This window comes from Neolamprologus multifasciatus, chromosome 6, assembly GCF_963576455.1.
Source record: "Neolamprologus multifasciatus chromosome 6, fNeoMul1.2, whole genome shotgun sequence".
In the NCBI taxonomy this organism is placed as follows: Eukaryota; Metazoa; Chordata; class Actinopteri; order Cichliformes; family Cichlidae; genus Neolamprologus; species Neolamprologus multifasciatus.
The window spans coordinates 571705-592555 of NC_140444.1; the positions used below are offsets into that span (position 1 = coordinate 571705).

At 43.3% G+C, this 20851-nt stretch overlaps 1 protein-coding gene across 1 annotated transcript; it reads right to left on the reverse strand.

Moving 5' to 3' along the window:
- Nucleotides 1–1994: 1994 nt before the first annotated feature.
- Nucleotides 1995–20851, reverse strand: LOC146516043 (protein NLRC3-like). The gene is made up of 8 exons (XM_085163919.1): nt 19898–20851; nt 13892–14223; nt 13402–13794; nt 9618–11466; nt 9253–9426; nt 8399–8572; nt 7857–7903; nt 1995–5538 (listed from the first exon to the last, which is right to left on the reverse strand). Exons 2-8 carry the CDS (start codon nt 14163–14165, stop codon nt 4991–4993), a joined length of 3459 nt encoding a protein of 1152 aa, XP_085020045.1. The 5' UTR covers nt 14166–14223; nt 19898–20851; the 3' UTR covers nt 1995–4990.

Consider the following 20851-nt stretch of genomic DNA (forward strand, 5'->3'; position numbering starts at 1 on the left):
CACAAATAATTTGTGGCATCTTATTGAAGAACAGCTGATTGTTCTGTAAATAGTTTGAAATGGTTAAAAAGAGGGTAAAAGGTAAACGGCTGCAAATAACTTTGTTTGCAAAACTTGTGCATATGATTTTAAAATTGACAATTTATAATTTAAAGTTATGATTCAGTGAACATGTTTGTGGTTGTTACAGGAAAAAACCTTTTCTACTCGAATTTGATGTTTTCTGTCTGATTTTAGATCAGTTGTGTTAGTTACAGTTTGTCACAATGAAAACACGACTGTAGATTCAGACACGTGAGGCTGATGAGACCAAACAAGACAAATAAACAGTTTTAAAGGTGAAATGTGGAGGAAACATCAAAGTGGTTAAAAATGGACCCCAGAGGGTGAAACTTTTTTTAAAGTAACACAATAGTTACTTTTCAAGTAACTAATTACTTTTAGAATCTTGTAATTCAGTTACTAACTCAATTACTTTTTTAAAGAAGTAACTAGTAACTATAATTACTATTTCAAAGTAACTTGGCCAACACAGATTGTCACTGCAGTGAAACCAACAAGCACAACTTTCAGTTTTCAATATCAATAATAAAATAAATATGCAACAAAGTGATGGGATATTTATTTTATTGATATGATCCAGCTGAATGCTCGGTTTCACTATTTTCTACCCTTTGATCTGTATGAGGTCATGCAGAGGGAGGGTCTTTGTACATCTCACATGCTGAAGCCCCGCCCACTTGCTGACAGGCCTGTTTCTGTGGTCAGCCAGTCAGAAGAAATTTGGCCAAAGTGGAAGGTAGTTTCAAAGAGGGAGGAGCCAAAAGAGCACGTTTATGACATTTATGAAGCGAGGGGCCGAGGACGAGAGAAAGCCGGATTATGTTGTCCTGACCTCAGATTCCCCAGCATGAAGCAGAGAACCTGCAACGTCTTCCACACAGTTTTTATCGATTTAATATCAAATAGCAGGCGACAGATGCTGAGGCCCAGGACTGAGGAGGCCGAGTTTATCTCTGCCGTCTGATTATCACCGCTAACATTCCCCTGGCCTTTAAGTGTGTGTGTGTGTGTGTCACATTCTCACAGTGCATCAAACACTCCTCCTGTATCTCACAACCTCCAGCCTCTCTCTTTAAAGTCCACACAGACGGAGGTTGATGCATAAAGGTTTGGTCACAGGTGTCAGGAGGAGGAGGAGGAAGAGGAGGAGGAGGAGGAAGGGGCAGGGAGCTTTGAAATAGAGACCAGACACATTTTCTTGTTGTGCTGTTTTTCCACACTGTGCCGGAGGTCCATGACTCGGCTGCAGGGAGGAGCGGCGCAGTGAGCTCAACGGGGCGGTGCTGGGGAGGCAGGTGAGAGCACAGCTGGTGGCGTTTGGTCTGATGAGTCTTTCCCCTTTTTTAGTGAGACGGGAGACGAGAGGAGGGAAGCCTGAGACAGCTGAGACTGGAGCTGACCAGACTGGACCGTCACAAAAAGCAAAGTCAGAAATCAACGCGACAGCTCGCTCTATCGAACTGTGTGAAGTTCATTTTATAAACACGTCGCTAAAAGTTGAGCTGTTTCCTGTCGGTGCCGCTGCAGGTTTGCTGTGCTCCATTTAAACTGCATTTCTGTGCAGTTTACATGACGTGGGCTCAGTGTGACCTTCAGACAGCCTGCAGAGTCAAACTCAGACTCTGCCTGGTGCTCAGCAGCTGGAGGCGCCTCGGCCCGTCCTCTGTGTTCTTGCCGTTTTCCCTTTAAATCTGTCACATTCAGATTCTAACAATTTAATGACAACAGCCCCGAGTTCATTGAAGCGCTGCAGGTTCAAACAAGGATGCGAGTATTTTCCTCCAATAAATAAATAAATCTAGTTTTCTATCTTTATAAACAGAACCATCTTTCATTGGTTTTAAACTGTAGGACCAACTTTCACATTGCAGTAACTGTTTGAGGGACAAAGCTGCTCACCTCCCAAAGTGTTGAAAGACGTACAGAAGAGCTCTGATCAGTCAGCAATTTCACCTCCTAAAAACAATGGTGTTTGATTCCAGTCCGGGTGGTGGGCGTGGCTTCAGTCTGCTGACTCCACCCCTCAAAGATCAGTACAAACGTCACCACCCACCAGATGTAAGCTTCCTGACTGTGGTTAAAAGCATCATCACAAACGAGCCTGTCCTGACCTTTCAGTCAAACCTCTGCTACAAAGAAGCTTTGGGATGTAATGAGGAGGAAACTGATCCTGGTTGAGTGAACGCTGGCGCCTCGCTGCTGAAGGGAAGGCTGCAAGCGAGAAACGGCAGCATGGAGGCCCTCCGAGAGCCAGCCGGTCCCTCACAGAGTCTGTACTGTCACGGCTAAGGGGAGAAAATAAATGAGGATCCAAGCGCAGATGTGAAGGCGGTTTATTGTAGAATAAAGCACAAGGTGAAAAATGGCAAAATGGAACAAAAACTAATCCATACTGGGTCAAAGTAAACTACTAAACAGCAAAGACGAGGATGAGGCGTAAGAAGGTGGACGGAAAACACACAAGAATACCAGAGACTAATACAGCAGGAGATCAGACACAGGTGGAAGTAATCGACAGGACAGGGGAAGCAAAACTGAGTACACTCACATGAGACACGGACCTTCACAATAAAACAGGAAACAAGAAACAATTCACAAGGAACAGTGACGTGAGGCTGAACTAAACCTATAACACGAGACAGAAAACCGAAGAACTAAACCAGAATAAACTTAAACTAAATAATAATAACAATCACCAAAGCCTGAGAAGATAACCCGAAATACAAAATCAAACCAAAACATAAGAAACTCAAAATGCTGAGCCAGAACCGTGACGCTCGCAACTCAGGGAGGGGCTCGCGATAATTCACCGGAAGGAGAGTTCTCCCTGTCTCTGCCCCCCCCCCCCCATTCATTTGAATACATTGCATTAGCTCCCTGGATCTACCCCCACCATCATATGTGCTGTTTATCGGCTACCTGAGCCAAATGAGGAGTTTTTAAATGACTTTGCTGCTCTTCTCACTCACTTCTCTGTACTTTCTCCAAATCTGATCACTGTTGGTGACTCCAATATTCATACGGACAGTGACAGAGATTTTACCTCCTGCCTGGAAAGTTTTGGGCTTCTACAGTACATAACGTTTTCTACTCTTTCTAAAGGACATCTTGGATTTGGTCTGTTGTTCTGGCATCACCCCCACTCACTGTCAAAATAAAATAGGTCGTCTACGTCCACTGTGAACAACCATCACTGATCAGAGGTCCACAGCCTTTTCACAGTCACATGGTCAATAGTGGGTCACTGTGGGCTCTCCAGCATTTGGTCTCAGAACTGGATGAAACATCTTCAAGAAACTTAAAGAAGTCGAGACGCTTTTCTTGCCGAGCTCCTTGGATCAGCGTCTCTGGCTCTAAGCTTCAAGCTAACTTTCCATTATGAATCCAATAAAAACAGAAGTGCACTTGTCAATGAGACATTGTAGATTTTTATAATGAAGATAAAATGAAACAGTCTCATACAGCTCATGATATCAGCAGCTGAACAAATGCAGCAAAGACATACACAGGAAAATTTCAAAATAAAATAACGGGATAAAATAAGACAGGCTGTTATGGTCTGTAAGCAGCTTGTGACTCCTTTAAGCAAAAGCACCATATAAATGATCATCGCTTGCTGAAGAAATAATAAAAATATAAACAAAACGTACAGAATAACTGTTTCAGGCTTTATGTACGAGGTACCCTGAATGCAACACGTCACCGTCATTATCGAGGATCTCTGCGTCGGCCTCAGATTTCTTCTTTCCTGCTCAGAGTTCTCCTTTCAGCTCCTCAGCACACAAAGAGGAGGCTGTGGGGCGTCTTTCATATGATCACAATCAGACTTAGTGATTTAAAACGTGTTTTTATTCTGTATTAATCACAGTGAGTGCTTGAAGGTGTGAGGTAACAGCTGCAGGGCTGCATCCATCACACAGGACACTGTGCACCCTCTAGTGTGCGAGCAGGTGCAGTGCAGATGAACAGGTTTCACAGCGTGAACCCCATAAAGTCCCCAGCTGTCTCACCCAGTGGCGGTCCTAGCCTGTTTGGCGCCCTGGGCGAACACTCCCTCTGACATTGGATTCACATCATTATAAATGAAATGTGCTCTATCTGGAAGCAGCCGGCCCCTCCCCTTTCCACAGCTTGTGTGAGACTTTAAATCATCAAACTGTAAATTATAAATGTTAAATTGTTATTGATCCCTTTACCCCGAGTCCTAAAGTGTATATTTGTTTTCTTACTCTTCTTATATTTATTGTTTGTTTACTGGAGCCTCGTCGTCTCTCTATATACTGGACTGTCTGTAGCGGAGATGACAATAAAGTTTACTTTGACTTCAGCAGCGAGCAGGCGCACCGAGGGCTCTGTATCATGATGTCTGGTGTTTTCGTGTTTGTTGTTTTGTTTTTATGTTGTTTTATTTTGTGAATTGGTTATTAGACGCTGCTCCAGCCGGTCAGTGAATCCCCCGCCGCCCCGTGTGTGGAAAGCACAGGCCACACTCAAACAGGAGACCACACCAAAGCTGACCTTGAAGAACCTTGACCCCTGCAGTTTCATCAGGATGAAAACATTCCCCGGCAGGGTCCTGGGTCTGGGACGCTGTGTTTACAGCACTTTCATTCCAGTGTGAAAAAGTCTACAGTGGTCTCTATGGTAACAACAGGTCAGGGCACGAGGGTCCGCGGGTAGATCAGTCGGTGGTGTTGCTCGCGAGCACAACGACCAGCTGTGTTCAGAAGATTTAAGTTATTTATGACCCCAGTGGGCTCGTTTCAGCAGTCTGAGTTACAAAAACAAGTTCAAAGACACGTCAGTGAGAAAGTACGATAACAAGAACACGCCCACATATTCAGCCATCCGGAGCATAAAGGCACCGACTTCACGTCAAAGTGAGTCAAACATCACCTCGCTTTTCGACGTAAGCCCAGACTCTCGTTTACGGAGAACTCAGAAACACAGAAGAACCAAAGGACAGTGTGCAGAAGCCAAACCCAGGGTAAAGGGGTTCAGTGAATGTGGTGTGGAAGGTGTGGAGGAGGGTCTTTGAGCCAGAGCAGACTCTGTAGAAGGACACGGTGCCCGCAGGCCAGTCCACAAACACTCCTGCTCTGTTAGAGACCGAGGAGAAGGAGGAGGACGAGATGTCTTTCCCCGTGTTGTTGTGCCACACCGAGTAGTGATCAACATCAGAGCACATCAGACTCCACGACTGACCGCTGCATCCAAACTTGCAGTCGACGCTGTCTCCTCTCCTTCTGATTCCTCTGTAACTGACTGCGATATCCACCACTCCTTTCCACTCCACCTCCCAGTAACAGCGACCAGTCACACCGTGCTTACACAGCAGTTGAAGGCAGATGTCGAACCTCTCTGCGTGCTGGGCGTAAGGCTCCTTCGTCGACAGTGCCGTCACTTTCCTGTTGTTGTCAGACAGCTTGAGGTTTCGGTTGGCTGTGTTTGTGTCCAGTGTGAGTTCGCAGAAATCTGAGGGAGCGGAGAAGAAACGGCAGCAGCGATTTATCATATTTGCAGTTAAGATGGCGCCAGTGTGCTTGACTCGCCATGTGTCTGTCTCGCCGCTTTTTACCCTCCCTTTACCTTCACTTATGGACCTCGGCACTGTGTTTTTTATTTTTCTAGTCGTATGTTCACCTAGTGGTTGTGCACTGATTACATATGACAGGCAAACACTTTTAAATCTTCGTTCTTTCCATTCGTTTCGAGCCGACCCCTGCTGGAGTGTGGGCAGCGCTAATCTACCACAACTGGATTCGTCCTTCGGCTTCTCCTACCTACCGCTCCCTAATCTCCACAAGAAGCGCTACAGGAAGCGGGGAGGAAGGAGTGGCCGTCGCGTCCGTCTCAGAGCCAGAATTATGGGCCATGTACATGCTAACCTGGACACGCCATCATCTTCTCCCTGCACTGCTCTGACGCTAAGTTGCTTACTCATTGCTGGATTTACCCAGTTGATCATCAAGCCTCCTCTGCCTGTTCTGCAACACGCTTTCCTGCTTGGATTGGGATAACGTCGCGCCAACGGGGATTTGTTGAAGCAATCTAAGCACATCGTGCTTCTAGAGGTGACTTACTACCCTGGCCACGGATGGAACTGCTTAATGTCAGGTCGCTGGTAAAAGACCTTTGTTTTAAATGCCTTTTCTCTACGACCAGCCTTGATGTTTTATTCCTTATGGAAACCTGGATTCGCCCTGGTGAGCTCATCCCTTTCTCTGAACTTCTTCCTTTGGACTGTGCCTATTTTAGTTCACCGAGGCTTTCTGGTAGGGGAGGTGGTTTAGCCTCGGTTTTTAACAACGTATGTAATGTTCGGCAACTTTCCTCACCTAACTTTGCTAGCTTTGAAGCTCAGTTATTGGAGATGACTGCTTCCACGAGCACTCTGTGTGTGTTGGTCTACCAACCACCCAAATATGACAAGTGTTTCATCTCGGACTTCCTGGGTTTCGTTCTTTTTAAATATGACTCTGTTGTTATTCTTGGTGAACATACACATCTGCTGTAAGGACAAAAATTGCTCTTGGAGCAATTTTTGAGAAGTATAATATTGCCTTTCATTGCTATGCTGATGATATACAGATTTATTTTGAGATTACAATGATCTTGCTATGTCTTTTCACTATTTTCGTGAATGCATGCGTGAGGTTAAAGATTGGTTCAAGAGTAATTCTCTTGTCCTGAACGAAAAGAAAACGGAGATCGTGGTGTTCGATAGTAAAATCCCCCGCGACCAATCGTGTGTTGCTCTGATGCCCTTTGCTTGCTCCCCTTCTGATTATGCCAGTAATTTGGGCATATTACTGGATAGCTCGTTTAAATTTGACAAGCAAGTGTCTGCTGTAGTGAGGTCTAGTTTTAATCAGCTGTGCCTCATTTCTAAGGCTAAGCGCTATATTCCGCACAATGACCTGGGAAAACGTATTCACGCATTCGTGACTTCCAGGTTGGACTACTGCAACTCTCTTTACATTGGCCTTTCCTCTTCCCTTCTCCTTAGATTGCAGACTGTCCAGAATGCGGCGGCACGCCTTTTGACGGGTAGCAGGAAATTTTCCTTCATCACTCCTGTTCTTGCTGGCTTGCACTGGCTGCCAGTTAAGTACCATATTCAATTTAAAATACCACTCTTCACGTACAAAATTATCAACAATTTAGCACCAAGCTACCTCAATGAGCTTCTTAGGTTACACACTCCTGTCAGAGCACTTAGATCTGCTATCCAACTTCTTCTGGAGCAACCTCGTTCTCGGCTGAAGTCTCGGGGCGACCGTGCGTTTGCTGTAGCTGCCCCAGTCTATGGAACAATCTTCCTGTTGCTATCCGGGCGTCTGACTCTATGCCATTGTTTAAATCACGGTTAAAGACTTGTTTATTTAATCTTGCTTTTCCATCTAGCTAATATTTGGTGTGTGTGTTGATACATTTTTTATCTGTTATGCTTTGTTAACTACTTTTATGTATTATGATTGTCATGGTTTTATGTTTAAGACGTGCCGGGTCCTTTCTCTTTTCCCTCCCATCTCCTTTTCCTATCTTATTTTGTCAAGCACCTTGGTATACCCTTGGTTTTTTAGTGTGCTTTAGAAATAAATATTATTATTTGATTATTATTATCAGTTGATGCGACATCTGCTGATTTATGAAAAGACTGAAGAAAAATATCACAATGATTCATTGTTCTGGCTCTTTAGTCAAATTCAGAATAACCTGCAGAAGCACAAGCTTTAGATTGAAGTTATAACATATGCTGACGTCATGAATCAAAGAGAACAAACACTCACATTTCTTCAAACCAGGTTTCAGCCTCTGCTCTCCACCATGCTCCAGCCTGGATGACAAACAAAGTCTGAATGACACTTCAGAAAGATTTTTTAATGAATCATGACCTTCAGTCATATCCACCACTGAGATGAGCTGTAATCTGTGCTGCACACACAGACAGTCATAACTCTGAAGTGTGTTTCTGTTTGTGGTGCATTCTAGTGTTGCATTGAAGATTTTGTGTAGTCCAAAAAAGTTGACGTCTACACTCAGCCTCACATTCATTGTCTCATGACGACATTCACTCCGAGTCAGGCGGGCCCTTGTATAAGATGCTTTTTAGACTTAACAAAGACACACTCGCCCAGATGTTACATTAAATGTTCACAAACAATGAATAAAGTCTCAGATCGTCTGATAACCAGACTCATTGAACATGGATTTGTCTTTAATCCAAGACTTCACAAAGACTAAACCTTCAGTAGCTATTAGCAGCTGTGAACCGGCCAACCCCACCAGTGTGACACAAAAACACTGAGTGAGTCTCATTTTAATCTCTTGCCTGAGAATGTTAAGCTTCCAGTGTTGATGCTCCACTCCAGCAGAAAGCAGCTTGGTGGCGGTGTCTCCTGGATGGTTGTAGCTTAGGTCCAGCTCACTCAGATGGTAGGGGTTGGCTCTCAAAGCTGTGGCTAGAGAAGTACAGCCCTTCCCTGAGATCATACAGCCTGACAGGCTGAGTATGCACAGAGAGAGAGATATACAATAGGATTCCAGTGGTGAGACTGAGGTGTTTTTCAGAAATACCTCAAAAGACAAGGACTATACTGAAACTTTAATGTGTTATGAGGTTTTGTTTTTATCCATGCCCTCCAGATGATATATTACTCTATACGGTTTTTCTTCAATGTCAACTTTGACCTTGGGCACTAACAATAAAAGTCAAGGTCAGATGCTTAGCCAACCTGGGTCCTCCAAGGCCCAGCTGTAAAGTTTAAAGACCATAAAAGATCCATAAAAATTGTCAGTAAAATAAAGTTTCTACTGATTTTCACACTTGATGTCACCTTGACCTTAACCTGATTTTCAGCAAAATGAAATGAGCTCGAGATGTTATTGGTATCTACTACCATACGAAATTTAAACATGATAACTTGAAAACTGTGGATGCTAGACTGTTAACAAGCAGACAAACTGAACTGATTATATGTGCCTTATCTTTGAGGGGAGAATGAACAAAGGCATGATGCTCTAACTGTCTACATAATGTCGTCACTGGAATTTATATAGATTCATTTGCTGACACAGAAAAATAAGACAAAAAATGTAATGCTTTACGTTTAATTGAAATATACAGGCAATGTTCTTTCAGTCCTTACACGCGTGATTGTGGGGGGTTGAATGATCTGGACTTACTTGAGTTTCTCCAGTCTACAGCTCGGACTCCCCAGCCCAATAGACAACAGCTTCACTCCTGAATCCTGCAGGTCGTTGTTACTCAGGTCCAGTTCTCGCATGCTGGATGGCTGAGAGTTAAGAGCTGAGGATAGAGCTGAACAGCTTCTCTTTGACAGATTGCATGCACTCAGCCTGGAGGAGAGTTAGTGCAACATAGTGATACTCTTTCACATGGAGCAAGAATAGCAACAACAACAACTATACAATTTTTTGTTTAATCCACTAAAATGATTCAGTAAGACAAAATCAGTATGACATAGACTGAAAATGTTATTGGTTGACAAAACCCCTACATATGTATTACGTATTATCTGTGCACCTACAGAACTTTTCTGGCTTCTTTCGTTATTGGTAGCAGTCTCAGAAAAGCATCCTCTGAAGCAAAAACTGAGTATTTCTTCAGATCAAACACGTCCAAATCGTCTTCCGATGACAGTAAGATGAAGACCAGAGCTGACCACTGAGCAAAAGACAGTTTTTCTGTGGAGAGGCTTCCTGATCTCAGGGACTGTTGGATCTCCTCCACTAGAGAAGAATCATTTAGCTCATTCAGACAGTGGAACAGATTGATGCTTCTCTCTGGAGACAGATTCTCACTGAGCTTCTTCTTGATGTACTGGGCTGTTTTCTGATTGGCCAGTGGGTTACTGTCCGTCTTGATCAACAAGTTCTGTAGTTTCTCCTGATTGGTCTGCAGTGAAAGACCCAGAAGGAAGCGAAGGAACAAATCCAGGCTTCCATTTGGACACTTTAAGGTCCTGTCAATGGAAATCCTGTGGATCTTCTTCGAAGATGTTTTGCTAAAAAGGAGTTGAAGGTTTTTCAGAGACATTGGTGGTAAAGGCATCACATTTTTGTTGCTGTTTATTAGAGACATCTTCACATAAAAAGCAGCCAGAAAATCCTGAACACTCAGATGGATGAAGCTGAACATCTTGTCTTTCCCTTTCCTCCCTCGCTCCTCTTTAAAGATCTCTGTGGAAACTCCTCCACATGCTGAGACAAAGTCAATGCCGCTCTCTCTCAGATCCTTCTCATAGAAGATCAGGTTGCCCTTTTCCAGCTGCTCAAAGGCCAGTTTTGCTAATGACTTAATGTATTGAATGCTCTTCTCTGGGCCATACTTTTCTTTTGTCCGATCAATCTGAAACACCAGGAACTCTGCGTACATCTCAGTCAGAGTCTTGGGCAGCTCTCCTCCCTCTCTGGTTTTCAACACATCTTCCAGAACTGTTGCAGTGATCCAGCAGAAGACTGGGATGTTACACATGATTAGGAGACTTCGTGATGTTTTGATGTGGGAGACAATCCTGTTGGCCTGTTCCTCATCTTTGAATCTCTTCCTGAAATACTCCTCCTTCCGGGGCTCAGTGAACCCTCTGACCTCTGTGATGCTGTTTATAAACTCTTGGGGGATCTGATTGGCCGCTGCAGGCCGTGTGGTTATCCAGATGCGAGCAGAGCATAACTGTTTTCCATTAATGAGTTTTCTTAGCAGGACATCTGTTTCTGTTGCCTTGGTTACATCGACAGAGTGAATGTCTTCAGAATGAAGGTCGAGATGAAGGCGGCTCTCATCCAGCCCATCAAACACAAACAGAAGTTTGAATTTACTCTTGTCATAGTTGGTGATTCCTGATGACTGAACATCTGTAAAGATGTAATTAAGAGCCTCCTGTGGGATGCCTACAGTTTCTGGGATGCATTCATGAATGAGCTCTGCCAAACTGAACTTTTCTCCCTTCAGAGGATTCAGCTGACGGAAGGTGAAGGGGAAAATCAGATGCACATCTTGATTGGATCTTTGTTCAGCCCAGTCCAAAACAAACTTCTGGACAAGGAAAGTTTTTCCAATTCCTGCAATTCCATTGGTCATCACTGTTTTGATGGGTTTGGATTCTCCAGAAGGATGCTCAAACATGTCTGTGGGTTGAATTGATTTCTCTGCTTCTGCTGGCTTCCATGCCTTTTCTAACATTCGGACCTCATGCTGTGTGCGGAAATGTGCGCCACACCTGGCTGTGATGTACAGCTCTGTGTAGATATCAGCCAGATGCTGTGTGTCTTTTGCCCACTCTTCTTCTGCACCCAAAAATTTATCCTGGAAATTTGACTGAAGCATCTGCTGGTAAAATGTGATGGGATGTGGCTCTGGTACTGCAACCATCATATCTATGTCAAAAATGAAGGATAAAAAAACAAAAGTGTAAAGTGTATAATTAAGATATCGAGCATTATTCAGCCCCGAGTCCATATCAGGTTTACTGGCATAAATTACAATGTTTCAGCTGTTTGTAGTTATTATAATTTTATACATTTTAAAATATTCCTTAAACCAGTGATATAAAGACTAGTGCTAATGAAAGTATACAATGGTCTACTCTTTTGGTTTCAGATGGTAGTAGTTGTTACCAATATGGAGAAAAAAAATTTATATAACATTTTGAAAAAACTCTTATAACGTCATTTAAATGATTTGGTTATGGCAAACAACAGAAAATGTGTTCATACACTTAGGATGATATGGGAGGTGAATAACTACAAATCATGTTTTCTTTGCTCAGTTTCCCATGTTGTTATCCTCCCATAAACAGCAGAAAAGAGTGAATAACTTCATTGTTTTAGCTAACTACAGAGACACTACTGCTATGTTTACCAAGCTTTGAAGTGAAAGTTTCAGTTTAGAACTTTGACCTTTAGTTTAAATCTTCTCTAGTAAGCTATGACCAAGGTAAACTGCAAGTATGCTAGGTAGTATATAGAATGATTAAAACACAATAGTCTAGTGAAATCTCCAACTAGGGCTGAGCAATATGGCCTAAAATCCACATCATGGTATAATTTGAAGCATGTGCGGTAACGATATATATCGTGATACATTTTTTTCTTCTGTATAATGTATTTTACACACTATAAGGCGCACTTATAATCCTTTAATTCGACAGAGCACCTTATGTATGAATTCTGGTTGTGCTTACTGATCTCGAACCGATTTTATGTGGTACACAGCGCTCAGAAATCTGTCAAAAAATGTTTTAGTACAACTTTGCTAAGCTATGAAGCCGCACCACTCAATGGATTGTTGGAGCATTATGGCTGCCGTAGTCAGGAGCGTCACGGAGTAATCTGGGTCCTAAACTCTGTCAGCTTCAGGTCCCAAAGTCAAACGAACACTGCAGCATCACTGAGAGTTACAAACTGTCTAAATTATTTCATCTTTAATAAAATGATCAGCATTGCTGCTTTACCAGGTGTAACAATTAAGTTTAACATCCAGGCATCCATGAAAACAGAATTTATTACATTTAACAGAGTTAGAAGTTAGCAGGAAGTTAGCTCGCTAGCTTCCACCTAAACATGATATAGCATGTTCTGACTGAGAGATTTCTGAAACAATTCAAACGTACAGCTCTGCTATCACTTCCAACATAAATGAAGACAGAAAACTAAACTGCAATGATGTTTATAGGGTTACCGAAGTTGGGCTAGTTGGTATATAATGTTGTGCTACGTGATCGCTAGCAAAACAGCTACATTAGCATAACATTAGCACAGTGAAGCTGGAGGATGAGCGCTAACTTCTTTCCACTCAATAAAAGTTAACGTGAGGGTTTCTGGTGGTTAGGGACAAATGCAATCGCATGGCAGGATGTAAACGGACCAAACTTCAGTCAGGAGAACAACTGAGATCATTCATCCACAATACGAGGTTAGTCATTAATATACTGCAACAACATGGGAATAGAGCAGCTGCCAGAGAATTCAGCATTAATGAATCAATGGTACGGAAGTGGAGGAAGCGCAGTTTTTGGCTTTCCCCATATTCCAAAAGTGCTCCGTCTCTTTGCTATTACTGTCGCCCGCCATAATTTCCAGATTATGCTGTTTGCAGCCGCTGCAATGCTTTCGACCAAAACAGGCAGCTTGATAGTCAAAATCTCTACTGTTGGCCAAATTTATATCGTTTCTACCGCCCACCCCTATCTCTAACCTTTGTAAAGTTAAAATTCAGTAAAAGATTTGGATTAGAAATGCAATGACATCACAAATATTGAGTATTTGTTGATTAGCCAATCATCACGTTATCAAACCTGACAGTAGTTTTACCATCAGTCTCAGAAGTAGGAGCCTGAGTCTTAGAGGAGAAAAGTCCTTTCTTCTTTTTAGCCTTCCCAGCACTGCCGTCATCTCCTTTCTTCTTCGTAGTCTTCCCGCCATCTTCATTATCCGCTTTTTCCTTTGAAGTCTTCCCATCACTGTCATTGTCCCCTTTCATCTTTGGGCTCTTCCCACCATCTTCATCATTTACTTTTTCCTTTGAAGTCTTCCCATCACTCTCATTTACTCCTTTTTTCTTTGGGCTCTTCCCACCATCTTCATCATCTGCTTTTTTCTTCGAGGTCTTCCCATCATTGTTATCGTCATCTTTCTTCTTTGTGGTTTTCCCACCATCATTGTCATCCCCTTTCTTCTTTGGAGTCTTCCCACCATTGATGTGCACTGATAGACAAACAGACATTATGAGCATTAAAAGAATATAACCTGCACTTTGTTGAACCTTTTCAGACAGCAGTGTTTGTTTCTTCCTGTGACTGACCTTCGGTTGTTGGGCTGCTGACAGAAAAACTCTGCAGCAGGTCATTTCTGTTAATTCTCTCTAAAACCACCTTGGTCACCTCCAAAGCTCCTTGGAGTTCATAGGTTTGTATCATCAGGTCCACAGTTTCCAGTCGCTTTGACGTCTCCAGGCGGCTCTTTCTGATGGCAGGGTGCCCCGGAAGGACATCACCATGCTGCAGGAACCACTTGAATTTATCAAACTCTTCAACTCCCAAATCTTCCAGAGTGTTTAAGAGGTCCTCTGATGTCATCACGTCAGATAGTACTGCAGGCTCTTGTGGTACAACTGCTTTATTGGTCTCTGTTTACCTGTCAAACATGAAATCAGACATATCAGCTGTTCCCTTTTTACAAATAAAGTTTATTAACAGGTTATTAGGATTCTCTGTTTGTCTAAATTGAGATCAGTTCATGGAGCGCCTCGTTGGAAAATAATGCAAATACAGCATTAGAACTATGTGGCTGGAAACATGGAATGAGATCTCTGATTGTCAGTGACTGTAATTGTCAGTGATTATCTGTAGTTGTCAGTGACTGAGTGTTAGTGATTGTGTGTAATTGTCAGTGATTGTCTGTAATTGTCAGTAATTGTCTGTCCATCAAAAGATGGCGCCAGTGTGTTCGGCAGGCCGTCTCCACTGCTCTCTGCTGCTTCTTACCTTTCTGCTAATATGCTATTCAGGTGGCTCTGCATTGCTAACTTATGTCCGGCTTACTCTTCTAAGTCTCCGGCCACCCAATACTTATGGGTCATACTTCCATGGATCGGACCCGTGGTGGAATTTAGGAGATACCACTCTGCTGCGGACGGCTCACCTCTCAGGAACGATCTCTGCTTCCTCCGCTTCCTTCGCACAGGAGATGCTACAGGAAAAGGGGTAAACGGAGTGGTGTCCGTGTCCACATTAAGGCTTATCTAAAGGCATGGTATGTGTCTGGCTTTGACGTTGATGTGGATGCTCTCCGCCTTCCCCCGACTTTCTGGGAGCACTTTACCTTTAGATTGTTTAGGCATTGATGGATTCGCCATGCTGAGTTGCAGGCCCACCGTGCCGCCCCAGTAGTTTACTCGCCGGCTCGATGTTGGATTAAGCCTCCTAAAGGCGGCGTGTGCTATGGCAACCTATGCCGCCCGAGACGTGCTTCCAACTGCGACTTGGCGTCTTCGACTCGGATGGCACTATTAAATGTTGGGTCGCTGACTAATAAGACTTTTATTGTGAGCGATTTTTTTACTGCTACAGGACTGGATTTACTATTCATGACGGAAACTTGGATTCGTCCCGATGAGTCTTTCCCTTTCTCAGAGCTCCTTCCTCCGAATTGTGCCTTTTTTAGCTCACCGAGACCTTCGGGCAGGAGTGGAGGACTGGCAGTGGTCTGAGTACGGCACCTGCCTTCCCCTATGTTCCCTAGCTTTGAAGCTCAGCTGCTGGAACTTGCTGGTCCCCCCTTGACTCTCTGTGTTGTGATTTACCGTCCCCCAAAATATAATAAGACTTTCATTAACGACTTTGGTGACTTTTTAGCATCTCTTTACCTAAATTATGATCGTGTTCTTATCACTGGCGATTTTAACATTCACATTTGTTGTAAAGATGATGTGTTTGCCAAGGATTATCCAGTGGGTTAATGCACCTACCTTAAAGGACATACCCTTGATTTGATTTTTTCTTATGGACTGGACATTTGTATCAGGGACATCAGCAACACTGGAATCTCCGACCATTTCCCAGTCATCTTTGATGCTGAGTTATGCAAATTGGACCAGAACTTTGAGGGTCCTCTATGTCTTGTGCGCATTATCAATCCTGGGACTGTGGCTGAATTTTCAGCTGCTTTCTCTAAATCTGTTCTCCCTGACTTTGATCGTTCTACACCCTCTTCCGTTGATAATTTTGCTAACTCCTTTCTCTCTACCTGCTCCTCTTTACTGGACGTTGTGGCCTCTATGAAAGTAAAACGGCCTAGAAGCTGCTCTCAGCCGTGGCTAAATGACTCCTTAAGCGCTTTATGACACGTTTGCCGCCAAGCTGAGAGGCGGTGGAAAAAAGATAGGCTCCAGGTGTTTTTTGATATCCTTCGCAGGACCCGCCTGGAATTTCAGAAATCTGCTAAGTTGGCTAAAGCGGCTTTTCTTTCCGGTGTCATTGCGGACAACAGTCACAACCCACGTATTTTATTTAAGACTTTTAACTCATTGTCCAATCCTTGTCCTGTCTTTAATGATCTTCTCTCAATCGCTGACTCAGGGCGCCCTGTGGTGTTAATTTTGCTTGATTTGTCCTCTGCTTTTGGTTTGGTGGACCATAATGTCCTTTTAATGAGGCTTGAGCATCTGGTGGGCATCACGGGCAGTGCCCTTAGCTGGTTTAAATCTCTCAGAAAGGTCCTTTTCTGTCACCATGGGTACCTATGCCTCCTCCATTGCCCCTGTTACCTCTGGTGTCCCCCAGGGGTCTGTGCTGGGTCCCATGCGGTTCTCTTTATACTTGTTACCCTTGGGCCGAATCTTTGATAAATATAATATTTCTTTTCACTTCTATGCGGATGACATTCAAATCTATTTTTAACTAGCTGAGGATGTCACGTCGTCGTTGCAACACTTCTCCGATTGTATGAATGAAGTTAAAATCTGGCTACTGAGCAATTCCCTCATTCTCAATGATAAGAAGACTGAAATCATAATCTTTGATACTCCCTCCTCTCGGGCTGAACTAACTGGTATTTTTGGGCCCTTTGCTGACTCCCTTTCTGACACTGTGAGGACCCTGGGTGTTGTCAGTTCCTTCAAGTTGGACAAACATGTGTCCTCCGTAGTTAAATCAAGTTTCAATCAACTACGTCTCATCTCTAAGGTCAAGCCCTACTTACCACGTAAGGACCTGGAGAAACGTATCCATGCCTTTGTTACATCAAGGTTAGATTACTGTAATTCCCTTTATACTGGTCTCCATTCTGCCCTTGTTCACAAACTGCAGCTCGTTCAAAATGCGGCTGCGCGTCTCTTAACTGGAACTGGCAGGTTTGAGTCTATTACTCCAGTTCTTTCCGACCTGCACTGGCTCCCTATTAAATTTCGTATTGATTTCAAAATCTTATTGCTCACTTTTAAAATCATAAATAACACCGCGCCCAGCTATCTTACAGATCTCCTCAGCTTTCATACCCCCAGGAGAGCGCTTAGATCAGCAGGCCAAATGCTCCTGGTGCGACCAAGATCTCGGCTCAAGACCAGAGGTGACCGCGCATTCGCCGCTTTCGCACCTTACCTCTGGAATAACCTCCCTCAAGGCGTCTTATTCAATTCAATCTTTTAAATCTCAATTAAAAACTTTTTTAGCCTTGCTTTCCCGCCTCCTAGAGCCCGCGTTTTTAGTGTACTGTAAGTTATCTTTAGTTAGCTTTATTAATGTTTATAATGTTTTAACCTTCAGCCTTTCGGGTGGTGCCTACTATGCCTGGTGTATTATTGGTTAGTTATGTCACCCGCCTGTTAGTATATTTTATTTGTGTTTGTATTTATTATTGCTCTAACTCGTTCTGTGAAGCACTTTGGCATATCTGTGGTTTTTGAAATGTGCTATATAAATAGAATTGTATTGTCTGTGTAATTGTCAGTGAGTGTCTTTAATTGTCAGTGAGTGTCTGTAATTGTCTGAGTGTCAGTAATTGTCAGTGAGTGTCTTTAATTGTCAGTGAGTGTCTGTAATTGTCAGTGAGTGTCTGTAATTGTCAGAGTGTCTGTAATTGTCAGTGAGTGTCTGTAATTGTCAGTGAGTGTCTTTAATTGTCAGTGAGTGTCTGTGATTGTCTGAGTGTCTGTAATTGTCAGTGAGTGTCTGTAATTGTCTGAGTGTCTGTAATTGTCTGAGTGTCTGTAATTGTCAGTGAGTGTCTGTAATTGTCTGAGTGTCTGTAATTGTCAGTGAGTGTCTGTAATTGTCTGAGTGTCTGTAATTGTCTGAGTGTCTGTAATTGTCAGTGAGTGTCTGTAATTGTCTGAGTGTCTGTAATTGTCAGTGAGTGTCTGTAATTGTCTGAGTGTCTGTAATTGTCTGAGTGTCTGTAATTGTCAGTGAGTGTCTGTAATTGTCTGAGTGTCTGTAATTGTCAGTGAGTGTCTGTAATTGTCAGTGAGTGTCTGTAATTGTCAGTGAGTGTCTGTAATTGTCAGTGAGTGTCAGTAATTGTCTGAGTGTCTGTAATTGTCAGTGAGTGTCTGTAATTGTCTGAGTGTCTGTAATTGTCAGTGAGTGTCTGTAATTGTCTGAGTGTCTGTAATTGTCAGTGAGTGTCTGTAATTGTCTGAGTGTCTGTAATTGTCAGTGAGTGTCTGTAATTGTCTGAGTGTCTGTAATTGTCAGTGAGTGTCTGTAATTGTCTGAGTGTCTGTAATTGTCTGAGTGTCTGTAATTGTCAGTGAGTGTCTGTAATTGTCTGAGTGTCTGTAATTGTCTGAGTGTCTGTAATTGTCTGAGTGTCTGTAATTGTCAGTGAGTGTCTGTAATTGTCAGTGAGTGTCTTTAATTGTCTGAGTGTCTGTAATTGTCAGTGAGTGTCTTTAATTGTCTGAGTGTCTGTAATTGTCAGTGAGTGTCTGTAATTGTCAGTGAGTGTCAGTAATTGTCAGTGAGTGTCTGTAATTGTCAGTGAGTGTCAGTGCTAAAACGGAGCAGCTCTGGTGTCATTGACACAGTGCTAGCTCTATCCTCTGCCTCTCACTGATTGGTGCAGCTTTGTAAACTGCTTTCGTGCACTTCACAAGAATAAAATGGTCGTGAATTTCTTGCTTGGTAACTCATGTGTGCTGACAGGCTGATATCACACAGCACCACCCAGCAGCAGCGGCTCACCTGCAGAGCCCCGCCCTGCCTGACCGTCGGAGCTGGATTTGTGCTCAGTGAGCAGGTTTATGTTGAACTTGTGTGGCAGAAGTTAGAGCTGCTGTTATCCCCGGCAGCTTTATAAGGTATACAGACACATGAAATAAAACCAATAAAACCAAAAGAAATTTACAGTGAAACACAAAACTATGAGAAGGTAATAAAACTGTAAACCTTAACTGCAACCCTGATTCACTGTCTCTAATCTTTACCTTGAAATATCTCATGTCTGTGTTTACTTGGTCTGGCCCGTATATGATAAACCCTATATGAGAATTCTTTAATCTATACAGATTCCAGGGAGATTAGAGATTACACAGAATGAGATTAAATTCTTGGTTGTGGCAGTGTTTCACATGAATCATATACAAACTGTCTGAAAGCTTTCACGTTTTTTTTCCAGAGCGAAGTAGATGATCAAACATGCATTCTTCTAGTCTGGTGCTACAAAAGTTCATTACAACAACTGAATTATTCAGTCGAGAACTTCTTCTTGTGGAGCAGCACCAGTAATAGATGCAAGGTTTCACTGATGGTTACATTAAATCTAAAGATGCAGCAAACGAGCAGAAAAAGGTTTCCTGTAACTGTACGTGCTGTAAAATAATGTCCAAGCATGACTCGATTTAACCTCTAATACAAGAAGATGTCACAGGTACAGAGAGGAGCGTTCATCATGTCAAAGATGCCGTTTTTTACTTGGTTGGTGCAGCTTACATAGTTTTATGTGTGTAGACTTGTATATGCCTGATTATGTTATACTGAGCAATGCTGATTCATAAATGATTAAATAGCATTAATGAGGGTGGATTGAAAAAGTGTGGCCTCCATCCTACTGTTTGATATAGAAACTTTTTCATGTAGATGTTATTCATCGATCTGGCTGTAAAATCTAGATTTATTTTAACTCATGTGTAGAAAGCAGCTCTGTTATTGTCACTGTTAACACTGACATTAACACTGTTAATGCATCTGAAGTCTCTTCAGTAAAAGTGGAAACGAATGAAAGTGATGGTTACGCTCAGAGCCCGCTGCATGCAGACGAGAGCATACAGCGGGCGTCAGCGGCACTCGTGAACGCAGCCGTCTGCACTCACCTGTGTTTGCAGAAACACCTGACGGACGCGTGCAGCTCGTCCTCTGCCTCCAGGTGCGCTCGGTGGCGGGTGAGGTGTGGGCTGTTCTGAGGTCAGGGACTGCGATCTGTAAACGTCTTTCTCTGTGCGGCGCAGCGTGTCAAGTCAGCGGCGACGAGGGCTTCTGGTCATTCTGCGTTCCTGAGAGAGGTGCGCTCAGGTAAACATCCCTCTGAAGGCTGAGAGGTTGTTATGAGCTGAAAGTCTGCTGACACATTTCATGTGAAAAACGTTGGAAGGATTTGGATCTGGGCTCCGCCTCTCTCTGCACTGTCCTTAGACACACTCAGGCAGGTGTAGATAAGGTTACCATCAGCCGCACTTCCACAGAACTGCATCACTCCCACAGCCGCTGGCATTCTTTTAATATATCACATATCAGGCTGCAGCTACTGGTGAGCATACTGGGGCCTGAAATGTTTCCACAGCCAAAGAGCCAATCAAAGCTCAGGACTGAGAGAAAGCAACAGAAGTTGGTTTCCTGTCAAATTCTCCACACAGGTCAGAAACTTTTATTCCAGAGTGGCTGATGGGAGCAGATCCTTCGCCTCCATCAGGTCCCAAATATTTCACCATCGCCTTTTATTAAAAATAATCCCTCTGATCGGTTCTCATCAGAACGACAGCACACGGGACTCAAACACTCTGACTATGAGTCAGTGCAGCATCACTGTGATCATTTGATCTGTCGATCCATTTCTGCGTCAGCCCCTCTGATGCATGTTGATCTGATTAGTTTCATCCCGCGCTCCAACACAACAGGAAAAAGCTCCTTTGTGCATTTACCCTGGAAGCCTGTCCACTCAAACCCAAAGGAGACGCATTTGTGTCACATAATGAGCAACTGCAACCACTAAAGGAGCGAGATAAGTGACGCCCGCAGTGAAAGCTGCCAACAGCCTGGAGCAAAGTTTC

Coding starts and splice junctions, on each gene's coding strand:
- LOC146516043 (XM_085163919.1), bottom strand. CDS start 14,165: ATGACATCAGAGGACCTCTTAAACACTCTGGAAGATTTGGGAGTTGAA. Junction 9,427..9,617: donor AAAGAAGCCAGAAAAGTTCT/GTAGGTGCACAG, acceptor ACTCTCCTCCAG/GCTGAGTGCATGCAATCTGT. Junction 7,904..8,398: donor TGGAAGCTTAACATTCTCAG/GCAAGAGATTAA, acceptor TTTGTCATCCAG/GCTGGAGCATGGTGGAGAGC.